The sequence below is a fragment of the Strix aluco genome, chromosome Z (assembly GCF_031877795.1).
Source record: "Strix aluco isolate bStrAlu1 chromosome Z, bStrAlu1.hap1, whole genome shotgun sequence".
NCBI lineage: Eukaryota > Metazoa > Chordata > Aves > Strigiformes > Strigidae > Strix > Strix aluco.
The window spans coordinates 80,635,470-80,651,751 of record NC_133971.1 but is presented as its reverse complement, the minus strand read 5'-3'; the positions used below and the strand labels follow the sequence as shown (position 1 = coordinate 80,651,751).

Sequence of the window (16,282 nt, the reverse complement as noted above, 5' to 3'; positions counted from 1 at the left end):
ACATCCTGACCTAAAGAAATTAAATCAAAAGTAAAGATACAGAGATGAGCTCAAACCAGTAGAGAAAGGAAAGAATAAATTATACTTACCGCTGAAAGGGCTCAGTGAAACAAAAAAAAAAACCCAACAACATCCCCCTTCAAAATATCCAACTACTATAGCATGATTTTCATCAAGTGATCACATTATGTTGATTAATCACTGCAGGAAATGAGTACCTCAATTCAGGTTTTATGCAGACCAGCAAGAGGGTGCAAGGAAGTCTGTGTTGCATATTGCTACTATACCTTTCAAGTTTTTATGGCCCTCAAGAGAAATGAGGCATTCATAATCTGGGGGAAAAATAAAAATCATAGAGAGCACCATAAATCTAAAGGACTAAGTTGTGGAAATCACATCTTTAAACTGACACAGCTGTGATTAACTGGCAATGGCTTTTACAGTTAGAAAAGTTTTTGGATATAGTTATTTGCCCAGAGAAAGTTTCTGGTGAAAAAAAAAAAAAAAGAAAAAAAAGAGCAAGTACAAGTATTTAATCAAATCCTTGTTTTGGGGCTGGTGGGATGGAATATGTTAAATCACAAGCCTTGCACCTCAAGAAGCTTGGTTTTGAATCTGTTCTGATCACAGACACTTAACTTTCCAGTAGACATTCACTCACATTTTATTTTTTTTTTTATAAAACCACCCACAGGATTCAGTAGTCTCTGTTCAGCAGAGCTCTGGAATAAATTGTTCATGGCTGAGCTCGACTTGCTCAGCCATCTTTGCAAGTTTAGACAATCTCTGTGTATATAAAACAATGGTGCCCACTTTCCTATATTCAGACACCAACTTGCCAATCAAAATTAAAAAGGATATATGCATGTGCATGTATGTATGTACAGTTAAAGAAAACAAAGTTAATTATTGTTGATACTGAAGTCTATACAGAGGCCTGAATCATAATTGACTTAAATGCTGTGGAATCACTCGTACTTACTCAGGATGTAGAAATAATGCTACAAATCAAAATAATAGCATCCTTCATCCATTTTGCATTTGCTTTCCCCACAGGAGATTGTAAAAAGTGAAAAGCAAGCACAGCAGTGCCTTAAGAAATGTACACTTCCATCAAGGAATATCTTTATTACTACAGAGGTCTAGACAAACAAACCTCCCAAGTTTGACCAGGATGGCTGTGCCTGTACAAGCAAATTGAACAGGGTTGAGAACATTGCTGGGCATGAAACGCAACTATATGGCTTGTAAAACTGCTAGAGTGACCCCTTGCACAGTCTTAACCTGCATAAACTCCTACAGTTTCCAGTCAGCATGGACCATTGAACCACGTCTTTACTGTAGCTTTGTTTCTTTCTTTGCATTCATGAATGATAGTCTTGGCAAGAATATATATGAATAAAGATACACAGAGCAGTCAATGTAAAGGAACACTTTACACAAAGTAACATCATTTACAGATAATAGAATTAGATCAAATGGCCAGAATTTTTAGCTTTATCCACTGGGTCAATGATATCCTAAAAACCAAAACCAAAATCAGTACTCATTTGGACCAATTAATAAATTGCTGCACTACACCAAAGCATCTGCTGCCCAGGCCACAGAAACTCCACTTACAAAGAAACAAGTAAAACATTTTCATAATAAATCTCATACAGACATGCCATCAAATATTTCAATCCTCTAAGGAAAAGTTTGATTCAAGTAAATGGGCTTGGGGTTTTCAAATGTAAAAAATTTCTGTGGAAGGAAAGCAAATCCATACAGTAACTTATTGATGAAAAAGCCCATTTCAAACCAATTTATGGAAATTGTTCAAGCAGATTCATCTACGAGATCAATAACATTCCTTAAAGTAACTAAGACCTCAGTAAGCTTTCCTAATAATAACACAGGAAAAGAAGAATCTGGGAAGGAAAGACCAGCAATCCAATCTGAACCCTATTTAAAGACATAGCCTGAAATACAGGTAGAGAGTATTTTAAACTTACACTGTCGATTTTGCCTACATGATGGGAAATTATGAAAGGAAACTGTGTATATAAAACTCCTTAGCTTTTAACAGCATCCTTCTTGGCATACTCTTTCAGTCACACATTCTTGTTCTCATGTATAAGTTAATAGTTTGTACACATGCTTTTCATATTGCAGGACTGTATTTTCAATACTTTTTTATTATTCATGGCTGCACATTTTTGCATTTTAACTGAAACATACTCAGTATTGTATTATAATGCTAATATTTGATGCTTTTCTAAAGGTTAGCTGTGTAAGCAAAAGAGTGAGTGACTGGGAAGAGAACTGCAATGGATCAGAAATTCAGGTCACATTAGCATAGCTATACAGAATATGAAGTAATTGAACAACATAACAAACAGCAAAATGGTCATCTCCCCAACAAGTCCTCTCTTTTTTGTATAACACAAAAAAAAAAAAAAGGAAAAAGATAAACCAGTCGGTCAGAGAGAGGTGTGTCACAGCTCAGATTTAGCAAGTTGTTTAGCGCCACCCAAAGACCTTTGTAACCGGAGCATAAAACGAACCAAATGATACTGGTACTGTTAAGAGATGCAGCTGAAAAAAAAGATGCAAAGGTCCAAAGCATATAGTATCTGAAGAAATATGAAGAAAGGCTGATACTAAAAGATAAGGTAGTAAGGGAGACCTTGGTGTTTCCTTCACAACAGCCATAAATGAAGATGCTTTTTAAGCAGAAAAAACCCATGTTACAAGTAGGAGCAGCTCAGCAGCCACAGAACAGACTTGAGCTTCTGATATTTATGTACTACTGATTAGCACGGCAAGCATGAAATCTAAGTTTGCAGAAGATAATAAAGATTCAAATAGTGTAATAATACAATTTCACGCAGATGGAATACTATGTGAAGAGCAACATGCCAGCTACGCTATAACACGTACAGAGGAGGCATGACTGGTCCCTTGAAATTCCCCATGGGCAAGAATTTAAAAGCCTCTAGCAAAACATGTCATTATCAAGAAGACAGCAAGTCAGATCTACCAGAAGCTACCACATTAAGGTAGTTAAAAACTGTATTTGTAACACACTGCATTTGTCAAAAGAGTGTTGTAAACAGTGATATCCTGATCCTTAGTTTTGAGTCAACAGGGCTGTTTTAATTTACATTCCTATATATATAGATGCAAATATATTTGCATTTAAATATATACTTACATAATCACATTAATATATATATTTAAATTAGCTTGGGCTCTGACTCCTCTCAGCCTCAAACTTCATACTGAACTAACCTTGGTAGATGACTGTGAGCAGAAATACCCCTAAACCCCAAGCTATTTGTCTAGGAGAGATGGAGGGAGCAAGATTTTTTTCTTAAACAGTCAGAAAAATTGTTTGTTCAACAGCTCACATGGGAAGAATAATCTGATCAGAGTTGAAAACCAGCAAGGAAAGTATTGGCCACCTATTCCCTTTCTGGACTGTTTTACCTGTCCAGACTCCATCGGAATATGTAAATAAAATATGAGACAGGCTCCAAGGAACTGTCAGTTAACTGAGACATTCTTCATTCTGCACGTGATCTGTAAGAAAATTGCTACCGCTGTAAGTAAGCCTGCTACATGCAAGTACAGTGGGACATTTCCCCAAGCATGCTATTAGACTGAGCTATACAGCTACAGGACAGCAGGTTGAAGAAAACTAACTTTTTTTTTTCTTGTTTCTCCCGAACAATGGAAAGCTTTCTCTTTAAAAGTTACAAATTAGAATTGCTTTGCTGATGATAAGCTCTGGCTTTTGTTGAGCAAACCTTAAGCCAGGAGTTCCTGTATTTTTTTCCAGACACAATCTCTGGAGACCTGTGCTGCTTTTGCTTCTGCAGCAGTCACTGTTCCTGCTGCTAGCGTTATTCCCACTGCTTCAGCATTTTGCAAAATGCCAGTTTTTTGGAACTGGCTGAAATCCAATAGCTGACGCCTTGCACAGGGGCTTGCTACATTCAGTGCTGCTACTAAAAGGGTCTTATGCCCTGTTCAGAGGCTTCAATTTCCGTATGTTGAATTACACTTCTCTCCCTCAAATGTGAATGGAAAATGTTTGCCACATTTAAGAAAATCATCCCGAGGGAGCTATTATGTGGACTAATAAAAAATGCCAATTTAAAATCTAAATTTTTTTTTCACAGGCTGTTCCCCTTTTTCACCTGTTTTGACACCAGACGTTTGCAAGCCACTGAGCCCTAAATGAACCTTTGTTATATTCCTTAAGATTTCCTCGTTAGTAACTGAAGAGCTTGCACTGTGCTGAGAGCTGGGGCATAGTGAAGTTGAGGCCCTTGGCTACTATGGGCTTCATTCATTTACTACAGCTCTATTTAAGCAGCCTCCCAGTATCCCAGGCAGACAAATCCCTCTTGGAGGGGGCCCAGGCTGTGTGACCTGTGCACAACTATTTGCTGCAATCTGTACTGCACAGTAATTTACTAAAAAGCAGTTGGTCAAGTGTGTAAATACAGCTTAATGAATACAGTAGGTATTTTATCCAATGGCCATATTTTCTTGAAGATTTTCTGCTCTTCCTCCTGTCAAAAAGGCACTGTGTATATCTGAAAGCAGCTCTTGTCCACTGCAATAATTTTATATTGCTGTCAAATAATGTTTGGATTATTTATCTCTTGGGTCCCACACTGAACTCTTCAACAGGTGAAGACAATACCCCATAAACTTTCTCAATGGAAAACTGACTATTGACGCACCTTGAGAGAGCTTGCAATGCAGTGACTTAGAAATGGAGAAGCAGTTAAGCCAAAACTGGTATAAATCCTGTCCCTCCTGCTATCTGTGGGTACTGATTTTAGTGGTCTGAGATTTCACCACTGATTCAGCTCTTGTTTTTCAAGTTTGAAAGTCACTGTTTCTTCCAACTTTAAGGTCCCCAAAATATGGAATACCTCTTCCATTACAGAATTCAAGCTCCAGACTGTACACTCCAATCAAAGGCAAATTATCAGTCATTTAGGGTAGCAACAATATATTTTTTCCTCCCTCCCATAGTTATATTTGTGTAAAATACTTAACACTATTGAAAATAATAGTACCACTTTGACTTTTCCAAGCTAAAATCCGTAATGACAAAATGATGAATTTAACAAAGCAAAAGCTAAAACTTTAAAAATATACAAGTTAATATCCACCCATAATTAAAATGAGCTCATAGGCAGTGAAAAAAACTGTACACTCACTGAATTAATAACCAGTCCCACAAATGTCTGCATATTTTATGAGCTGCAGATGTGCATTTATACTTTAAACATACCCACATTAAAGTAGAACATGGTTTGTCATATATTTGCTCTGTTTTCATGACAAAAACAGCCCTACAGAAAAACAGGGATTCTTTAAAAGCAATTGAGACATCCTTATGCATTTTATATGATACTATACATGCAAAATACTGCTTTAATTCCAGTATCTCTACTTTGAACCAATTGTGCAACCCATTCAGATAAACACAGCATGGAAAGCTGGCTTCACTGTTAATCTAAGTGTTTTTTAAAAGATGGCTGCAGAAAAATTTGACTCCAGTAATATGTGTAAAAGCATGGCATAACCTTTAGATATCACTGAGATTAGTGAAAGTCAAGAAAGCGCTTCAGACGCCGTTTAATTCTTAGACAACTGTTTAACTTCGAACAGAGTTCTCAAAATAGTGCCCAAATGCACAGTACTTGTTGAACAAATTCTGATTTATTGAAAGTAAACATTTACATTGGCTACAATGTTATAACTGTTACAAAGCTGGATAAAAGAGGCTTAAATAGCAATAGAAAGCAAGTGCAGTAAAAAGTGAATAGAGAAAATATTTGGCCTTAGTGATCTTCTGGCAGTATTTACATTATGTACATTTTGTTAAATATTTGTAGTAACTCTAAGGCACCATAGGCTAAATAGCAGGCTGCAGTACTAGTTTGTGCACAGAATTTAATAAACTTATTTGGAGAAAAAAAGGCTGTAGAGTTAAAAGAAACATAGGCATATTTTATGTTTACATAAAGGAGTGGCTGCTTCTTAAAATTCAAAGATACAATACATACTGGGTAAATTCAAAAATTATTTTTAGAACATTAAATTATATTGAAAGTCTGTGTATAAGGACTACTTTTACTGACTTGCTGGTAAATGTTTAATGTAATCTTCAACAGGTTTTTCACACGCTAGATATGCTAATCTACAAACTACTTGAATTCTTTTTTTTTTCTTTTTTTCTTACAAAAATCTTATACCTAGTACGTATACAAAATCCCACTGTAAAGTGTAATGGGTACTAATTTACATCATAGCCGTTCTGCGGTGGACTGAAACTTAGCAGGAGCGCGCAATCAAAATACTACGGAACAGCAGCTCAAGGTGTTTTATTCCCCCCACTCTTGTCAGTGGCTGTTGCTCCAGCTAGCGAGCAGGGGTACAAAACTGCCACCCCAGGAAAGACAGAGGAGGTCAGTGCTTTCAGACCTGACATTTCCAAAACCAAATCCAGAAATTCAAACTACTGGTGACATCCCTGTGCATTTTATACAACACTGGGCATGCAGAACGCTGCTCCGCTTTGAGTAAATCTTCCCATTTTTATTTATCCCCTTCTGAAGCACAAATGTCCCTCCACTCCTGAGCACTTCAGGGAATAAATTTGATTATTATCACAGACCTGGCTGACTAGACTCAAGATCCTTTCTGAACAACTTTCAGTGCTACACATAACCACTCTCCAGACAACAGACCTTGCTCAATTTAGTCAACAGACTCGTCTTTCACCTTGAGGTAGTGTTTGTAACAAAGTAATTGCGCAGGACAACAGTTTAACACCTCGGTTTTGCAAATAAGCACTGCAGGACCCTACCTGCCCCAAGAGACAAGTGGCTGTGTGGCCAGCGCCAGCCAGGCTGCCACAGTGCTGCTGGCATGATGGCCGCAGCACCAGCAGATGGTGGAGGGGCCACGCATGGCACAGTTGGGTCCTGTCTGCTGGGGCCCTCCCAGCTCCTTCTCCCCTTCCTCCTCACCACCATGGCTCCCGTCCTGCCATCATGCAGCCAAAGAGAAGCTGAGTCCTGCTAACTCCTGCCTGGGCCTACAGGCCAGGCAATGCGTGGGTGTCTGCATGCTGACCCCATCACAACAGGCCTTTGTCTCAGCGGCTTCTAAAAGACTTACAGGAGAGTGAGGGTTGACTAGTACAAAAACCACTTATGTTTGTTCAAGGGCCTGATCCTCAGCACCTCTGATGGGTGCTCAGCACAACACAGGATCAGACCCCAAACCTATCTGTTGTGAAAATGCTAAGATTACAGAGTGCTCCTGTAGCATTACCTCCCTGTCAGTCACGGCTCGTGCTCTTTGTATCTGTCTTAGGCTTTCTAGAGCCAAGAAGAAATCCATCTAAATTAATATAATGCTTAAGTAACTAGATACTGGTTTTATATTTGTTTAGTTGTTTTTTTTTTTTTTAGTGATTCTTTTAAAATCATGAATTTCTTCATTAAGTTGTCCCTTTTAGGGGTTTTTTTTGCACTTTATACTCATCCATGTTGGAAGTACGCTAATTGCTTCCATGGTATAAGCAAAGTATAATTTAACTAAGAACAAAGTCTTCATTTGGACTGATCTTATATTTGTATTAACAAAAGCATAATCTTAGCATTATTCATCAGACGCATTTTTAGTATCAATAGCTATAATATTAAAATTATACAGCATCAATAACAGGTTTTCAAGGGCTTTAGAGAAAAAATATAATCATAAACAGTTCTGGTGTCATCGACTAGTTCCTGTAAAATATTAAGCGGAATATTACACAAACTGGCCATTTAATGATAAGTAATATGGAGCCAAAGACTCAGGTTATCAAAACAGTTTAGCACTGCTGAAGAGAACAGCTGTGCTGATTCATTATCATAAGAGAAGATAACTCAAATTGCTTAACCCCTTGAATGCTAAATATCAGCCTGAATATCAAGATTTTTTGGATTCCTTTCTCAATGTTTAAAATATTCAGAAGTATAAATTTGGCAATTCAGAATTAGGGTGCAACATTAAGGTATTAACATAATTTTTCTGTCAAACCTTCCCCATTTGAGGGCTTGTGCTGTGCTGTGGGACATAGGAAGATGTTAGAAAGTTCTTTCTCAAGAATTCCCTTGGTTGCTCCGTGCTGGACATTGTCACAGATAGATAGCTATGGCTTCATAGAGATTTCTACCAAAAGAGATAGAAGAGCCTGGGGCTCTATTTTCTTTGATTAAAAGCAATCTGTGAAAGCCTACATCTTTATAGCAGGAGTTACAAAGATTGCTCTACCACCAATAGGTGTGCATGGTAATAGAGGAAGGAAAATGCAAGGCCTTTGGGGATAACACAAGGTCCTTGCTGAGATGACTCTTCTTTATTTTTCATCCCCTGGAATCCATGTGAATGTAAGTATTTGGAAGAATCTGGCAACATGTAACTTCTACCCTTGGATAAAACCACGAGGGAAAAATCCTTCAAAGAAAATCTCCAAAGAAAATCTCATCCCTGGGCTTCTTCATTCCAGTTCTTGGTGATAAAGGCTTTGTTTCAGCTTTGAAGTTTGCTATAGGAGGGCTATTTATTTTTGAGTAACAGACCCTCAAAGAACCTCCCTCTTTCCCCTCACCTTTTAACGACGAGAACTAATACTTTGTTAAATGATCTGAAGACTCACGTTCACCTGCAGATAATGTAACACCTGAGAATTTTCTTGTTAATATATTGGCTAAAGAAAAAAGTGACCAAGTTACTGTGTAGCAAGTGACTTTTGGTTTAATTCAACTGCTGTTTGTGTGTCACACTGGGCTTTTGTCCTTGCACTGTCCCCTACAGCGTGACACCTTCCCAGGTGGCCCAGTTGCCCTGGGCATGGTGCTGCCTCATAACCCCATGGGCTGTGTTTCCCCACATTGCAGCTTCATTCTCCCAGTCCCTTTTCCTGCCATGCACCGTGTGGGACCCGAGCTTCTAATGCCACCTGTTAGTAATTGGGTAGCTCCTCTTTTTATTTTTCTTTCCTACCAGCAAACCCCTGGTCTCTTCAGAACTACGTTTCTCCCTGAAAAGTTTTGCCCTCTCTCCCACTGTTTTGTAACACCTGTGCTCACCACATTCTGTCTTTTAGTCTTGTCCATCCCCCTCCTCCCCCATGTGTAAGTCAATTGCTTCAGTACTCCCTGAAGTAGGCACCTTACAACAGCAATGCCTCCATATACCTCAGAGACCTGCTTTTCTCCACACTGTCCATTCCTCCTGCTCATCCATTTAAAAGAAACCTCTGAGCAGTCTTAAAATTTGGCAGAGACGTATTTTCCCTCCCCTTTCCAGTGGTTGTACTTATGATGGCACCATGCATGGCCAGTATCATGACCCCACCATGCAAACCAAGGCTGACTTGCTGCCATAGCTACATTCCAAGTTTCTTCCTTCAAGGGGTTCACTTGTGACCCTGCTGCAGCTTGAGGGTACAGGGAAGATGACTGCTTACTTGGCTTCTCCAGTTCACACATGGCCATCTTTCTTTTCTCCTAGTTTTTTGAGGAGGCCTCCCAGAGTGGTGGACTATCAGCCCAGCAAGTCAACGCAGGATATCTTTGTGGACTTGCTTCCTAGCTTCTTTTTGTTATGCAAAACATAGTGATTCAGACACATATGGCAGGACAAATTATAGAGAGATGGTTACTCCAGGGCTTCAGCTTCACTTCTGAATTATGCTGATTTGGTACACTTACACAACCCAAGGCAGTCCTTATGTAGATAGACAAATTTCAGGAATCCTCTTTGTTTCAAGAAGTTAACCTGTGTCCCAACACAAAAGATAACAATTAGAGTAGTGACTCTCAAGTTAGGGGTCCACCAATGGGGGTGAAAGTCAACAGAAATTCAATAGCAAAATGCAATTTGCAAACAGAATCGCCTTTACAAGTCTGGATGTGAAGCCAGAAAAACTGAAGTCCCCAGCAAATAAATCTGGAATGCTAAAATACGTCTCAAAGTTTGTGCTCCTAGACCAAATAACACTATTTTACCTGGATGGAACTTTGATTGCAGCAAGTAATAAGGGAGGGTAGCTTGAACTAGAAAGAAAGAATCACCCATTACTGCATATTTAATGAAGTTCTGTTTAAAAGAAACAAACACGCCTGTGCTCTGTTGTGCTGTTATTTGGTGCTTCAGTATCTTTATTATGAAAATAACATGATAGAGGATTCACTCTATTTTTTCTTTCTGAGATTGTTTATAACAGTTCCACAGTCAGATAGGTTGAACTGCTCTCCATATTCAAGGGTGTGACTCATGCTTCAGGACAGCTATTGTTAAGGGCTGCCAAGGGCACTCATCAGGGCACAGGATATGCTTTATGCCTTGGAGACTGGGCCTGTCCCTACCTGTGTTGCCACCATGCTCACTTAGAAAAAGCAGCTGTTAATTTAAAGCACAGAGAGATTTGAACTGGTTTGTTTTTCCTTATGAATAAATCAATAAAAATATTTCACCAAGAGAAAATTAGTAAAATTTTGCATTTGTTTGTATGTTCTGATGTACCAACAATCAACTCAGTCATGTAAAAGCCTCAATTCAGCATGCACTTTTAAATATGTGGCTAAATTTAACCTCAGAGCAATTTCACTAAGTTAAGATGAAAACATAACCTAGTATATAAACCCCAAATTTGTAAAAAGGAAGTTAACAGCTTCAGGATTTCCGGTAGGTTTGTATAATTAAAAAATGCAACTGAGATGCTTAATGGGTAAGAGTGTTTCCAGAGAAGATAAAGAAAACTAAACATACACCATCCCATTCATTACTTTTTGCTTTGTTTCACTCATTAAATAAAAAATGTATTGTTGTTTTAACCTCTGACTTTAAGTCCTAACTGCATTTGTGTAAAATAAAATGAATCAAAGAAGCTGCAGGTAACCAATCTTTTTAATTTGACATGTTCCAGACAACCTTTTATTGTGTTTAAATATGAGAATATTTTACTTATTGCAAAGTATCCTGCATAATACAGGTGCTCCGCTATAAAATCTTCTCTCTCACTTATAATTCAGTCATTCTAAATTTAAAATACCAGATACAGTACTAAAACCTCCAATTGAAGTTTAATATAAAAATATCAGCACAAAACTCCTTTTTAAAGTCTGTTTATTGTGAGCAACCCAAATGCCTGTTTAATTATTATTAATTGTAGTATATTAATAGACTTTGCACCCCTACAGTTGCTAATTCATACCATGTCAGGTATTTTGATGAGATAAGAAATACTAAGTAAGAAAACAGTAAGTATTCAAAGGGTTAATTTGCTTAGAATAATAATAATAAATTAGTTTTTTTGCATCTTCTTCAGTTCAAAATCCAGCTTTGAGACTGAGGAAGGCTTCCAAATCACATCAATTAAATAAGAGTGGTCCTTTTAACCAGTAGCAGTTTGATTGCCAATGACTCGAAGAATCTCTTTATGAATGCTTGGTTCCTGTGTATTTATACTTGTATCACCCACTTGACCATCTTCATAACTAAAAAAAAGTACAGAAAATAAAATCAAATTAGTGTTTTATTAATCTACCTAAAACCATCCAAAACTCTTTCATTCAATAATCAAGACTGCTTATTCCATATGTTAACATCTTTCTATTAAAATGCTCTGCTGACCTTCACCATTATATGCAGATCCTAAACTCTGGAGAATGAAGGATGGTAAGGCTGCCATTGTTATTGAAACCCTAAGGCTGAATAAGCCACTAGGGCCCAAAAGGGCAAGTCATAGGTGAGAGGAGAAATGCTCACATCATAGACAGGAAGCCTTTAATGAGTTCCTCAGCTTTAAAACATACAGCCAAATAGAAATGATATTTTATGATACATGGACAGACTTACTATAACATGAGGTAATTTTATAGAGTGGGAAAAATCAGTAACTCTCCATTTATTCTATAACAAAACATCTACTAAGCCTTTGCCAATAGTTTATCCATAAATTTCCTAACAAAAGTAAGTACAGAGAAAGATAAAAAAATGAAGTGATACTAAAAAGAATTAGGAAGAAACATCTTTTATCTACTTCAATTACAACTATTGGAGGGAACATGGGGAAAAAGGCCTAGGATGAACAGAAGTTGAATGTCAAAAGAAGTTTTGTACTCACACAAAGAAAAATCTTGTACACACATGATCCGTATTGGGAACTACCCATATCTCTCCATGTTTGTGCAGATCGGATGAGGTTATCACTATCAGGGAAGGAATAAATTTCATAGTGATGAAAAAATGCCTAGAAAATTTGCTTTAAAAGATTTGCTCTTATATATACTTTAAATAGCTTCCTGGGAATGTGTAGTTTTCCACTGCATGTCTGTGGTGTGGGGTAAACTCTGAGTTGACTGCTAGTACAAACAGGGAGATGAATTTGATTCTTGTTTCCAAAATACGTTATATTTTCCAGAAAAAAATGGATGCTTGATGGCTGGGAGCCAGTTGTTAATTGGAATGAAAAATGAAAAAGTGTATTTATTAAAAACTGATTTTAAATGGCAATAGGACTGTTAAGGAGGATCTGAGTCAACTAATCAGCCTTTCGAACACAGATACTTGTGTTTAATGATGGCTGAGCTGAAAATGTCAAAGACAAAGCCTGAAACAGATGTGACAAATCTGGGGTTTGCAATACTACCAAATACTTTAAAAAGTTAAGCATACCAATTATGACTCAAGGGTATCACAAGCTTGCCAAAACTTGCTCAATGTTTAGAAAACAGCAATGTATTTGATCATGGGTTGTTTTCCACCAGAATGAGGACAACACAGGAAACAAACCTTTTTACTGCTAGGTAGAAGCTATACTATAAATCTGTATTTGAAAAGAAAAAATCATGACATGCATTTAAACAGCATCCTTCTGGACAAGCTGTCCAACTGTGGGTGAGTGGGTTCACGGTGTGCTGGGTGAAGAACTGGCTGCAAGGCAGAGCTCAAAGGGTTGTAGTGAATGGGGCTACATCTGGCTGGTGACCAGTCACTAGCAGTGTCCTCAGGGCTCAGTTCTAGGGCCAGTTCTACTCAATATATATATCAACCGTCTGGATGCAGGAGTTGAATGCACCATTAGCAAGTTTGCTGTTGACTCTCTTGAGGGACAGGAGGCCTTGCAGAGGGATCTAGATAGACTGGAGAACTGGGCAATGATTAATGGGATTAAAATTTAACAAGTCGAAAGGCCGGATTCTGCACCTAGGTCGGAGTAAGGCCAAACACAGGATTAAACTGGGAGAGGTGTGGCTGGAGAGCAGCCCTGCAGAAAGGGATCTGGGGGTGCTGGCTGACAGCAGGCTCACGGTGAGCCAGCAGCGTGCCCTGGCAGCCAAGAGGGCAAACCGCAGCCTGGGGTGCATCAGACACAGCATGACCAGCCGGTCAAAAGCGGTGATTGTCCCGCTGTGTTCAGTGCTGGTGCGGCCTCACCTTGAGTGCTGTGGGCAGTGCTGGGCCCCACAGTTTAAGGAGGATGTGAAGGTCCTTGAATGCATCCAGAGGAGGGCAGCAAAGCTGGTGGGAGGGCTGGAAGGCATGTCCTGTGAGGAGTGGCTGAGGACTCTGGGCTTGTCTAGTTTGGAGAAAAGGAGGCTGAGGGGTGACCTCCTTGCTCTCTACAGCTTCCTGGGGACAGGAAGGGGAGAGGGAGGTGCTGGTCTCTTCTCCCTGGTATCCAGTGACAGGACATTCCCAAGGGTCTTTTCCAACCTGAATGATTCTGTGATTCTGTGACATGTGGGAATGGGTCAAAGCTGCACCAGGGGAGGTTTAGACTGGACTTCAGGAAGCATTCCTTTACTGGGAGGGTGGTCAAAGTCTGGAACTGGCTTCCTAGAGCGGTGGTCAATGCCCCAAGCCTGTCAGTGTTTAAGAAACGTTTGGACAATGCCCTTAACAACATGCTTTACCTTTTGGTCAACCCTGAGTTGATCAGACAGTTGGACTAGATGATTGTTGTAGGTCCTTTCCAACTGGAAGAGTCTATTCTATTCTATTCTATTCTATTCTATTCTATTCTATTCTATTCTATTCTATTCTATTCTATTCTATTCTATTCTATTCTAACCCTACCATGAACAAATGCATAACCAATTCTTATACCATTTCTTCCATGAATTGTAATTTTTAACAAACATTTATCTCTTGTAATTAATTTTATTTAAAATCTGTATTAACCACCTCCCCTAAACACTTCTTTTCACAGAAAAATGAAGTGATTATGAGTATTTTACCAAATATTTAAAATTCACCCTTATAAAATCAGTAATCTCTTAGTAAGTGCGAGGAAAGAATGCGTGAAAGATGTCATGTTTATTTAGAAACTTCAAGCATTAAAGGCCAAGTAAATTCTAGTAAACCCTAGATTAATTTCATATCTTCTTCTGAGCGTCTTAGAACTAAACTTCTGTTTTTTCTGTTCAGATCAAATTGCATTTTCATGTTGACTGACATCTCCTTAATCATATTAGATATTTCCCTTGAACCTTCTCAAAAATACATGTATTAAAAAGTAGCATATATAGCTTAAAGCTTCCATTTTGTAATAACATCTTCTCCACCATCTGTCTTAACTTTTACTTTTAAAAATTAACAGATGCTCTAAATGAAGGACAAAACAAGTTTAATATAATTTCTCTTTGTTTGGCCAATGAGACTAATTACCAATTACTGTTACAATTCTTATTCAAATTTCATAATTCTTCATTCTCAAAACCTGCTGAGGTTTCATTAGTTATTAAAAGATAGCCAAGTCTTTCAAGAATGACTGTACTCATATGCACTGGATTTTAGCTTCACAAAATTTCTGAAGCAGTCAGAGCATAGACTTCTTACCATATGAACAGTGTATTTGCCTGAGCAGTGAAAAATTATTTGGAAATTCAATAGCAAAGCTGTTTTTTCTGACTTTTAGGTGTTGAATGCATTTGTCAAGAGCTTGCAGGAAGTCAGTGTTTCAAATAAAGGCCACAACTTGGGTTATCTTGATGGCTTAGGAATATGATCACATTTGAAAGACAGACCAGATGATCAGTCACTAAGTGCATATGAATATTTCATGGAAGTTCAGCATGTGTTACAGGTTTTGTTCGAAGAGGGAAATGTTCTGAACTGTAATATAAAGGTCAGCTATTAAGTAAGTACTTGTACGCCTACCAGTAGTCTCTTACCTAAAACCAACCAGTACAGGAACTAAAGGTCTCACTGATTTGCATCCAGTAATACTGTGTCCACGACTAAACCAGTTTTTCAAGGGCTTTCAGCTTACCTTCACATAAGGCTATGCATTTTAAGTTACGGCTTTGCAGAAATTGTGACTGTTGTCCTTTCTTCTGTGACTGAGGTGTAAAAACATGAGAAAACTTAATTAGTGCAGTAAGACAAACTGAGCGAAAAAGTAACAAAGGAGAGGGCTGCTATTTTCAGTGGTTTATTAGTGAACAAAGATAGAGGCAGTCTTTCTAAAACTTTTCTATTGTATTTGCAAATGTAATAGACTTTCTAAAAGCATATATATTATTTGTCTGGATTTGAACTCCTTTATCCAGAAAGAAAATATCTGAATTATTACAGAATGAATTATTAGAAATGTCAGTGTCAGTGATAAACAAATTGACAGCAGAAAAAAAAAGGTGAATTTGATCACTGATTCTTTGGCTACTACCCGAAATTTTACTGGCCTTGCCATTTCTGAGGGCTTCTGCTGTTACATACTGATCTCTCTCCAAAATCAGATTATTCTGTAGTTTCTATGAGCTAACTATGCAGACAGATGTAAGATTTCTTTCTCAAAATTTAGCCCAATATATAAAAGCTGCAAGTTTGCTTTAGATAAAGCTGAATTGTAATGTTTTAATATGTAAAAACCACAAAAAAGAAAAAACTACTTGCTATAAATGAAATGTTACTAATTTTCCAGCAATAACCACTATCAAATCCTTTTGTATCTTTCTTCTGCAAGTCTAGCACTCAGAAAGCAAGGACTTGCTAAGGGTCATAATGCAATCTGTATTTCATTTTCATTCTCTTCCTAAACTCTTCTGCTTGGAAAAGAAGGGCACAAGACCTGCAGTATACTCTGTAAATTATTATTAAAAGCAGTTGGGCTGATTTGGTGTTTGCAGTCTCTGAAGCTGTTGATTTCATTCAATAAAATAAAACCGTTAGCTGTCATGAAGGGAACACTACCTCCTTCTCAGCTATCAAG

At 38.0% G+C, this 16,282-nt stretch overlaps 1 protein-coding gene across 2 annotated transcripts in view; it reads right to left on the bottom strand.

Moving 5' to 3' along the window:
* Window positions 1-5,708: 5,708 nt before the first annotated feature.
* Window positions 5,709-16,282, bottom strand: part of PARP8 (poly(ADP-ribose) polymerase family member 8) — a 125,640-nt gene continuing 115,066 nt past the window's right edge. For both annotated transcript variants that reach the window (XM_074812588.1, XM_074812587.1), the window contains exons 24-26: window positions 15,344-15,413; window positions 12,194-12,278; window positions 5,709-11,564 (exon numbers count right to left, since the gene is read on the bottom strand). In XM_074812588.1, coding sequence (XP_074668689.1) covers window positions 11,462-11,564; window positions 12,194-12,278; window positions 15,344-15,413 — 258 coding nt within the window. In that variant the 3' untranslated portion in view covers window positions 5,709-11,461. The remainder of the gene's footprint in view (window positions 11,565-12,193; window positions 12,279-15,343; window positions 15,414-16,282) is intronic.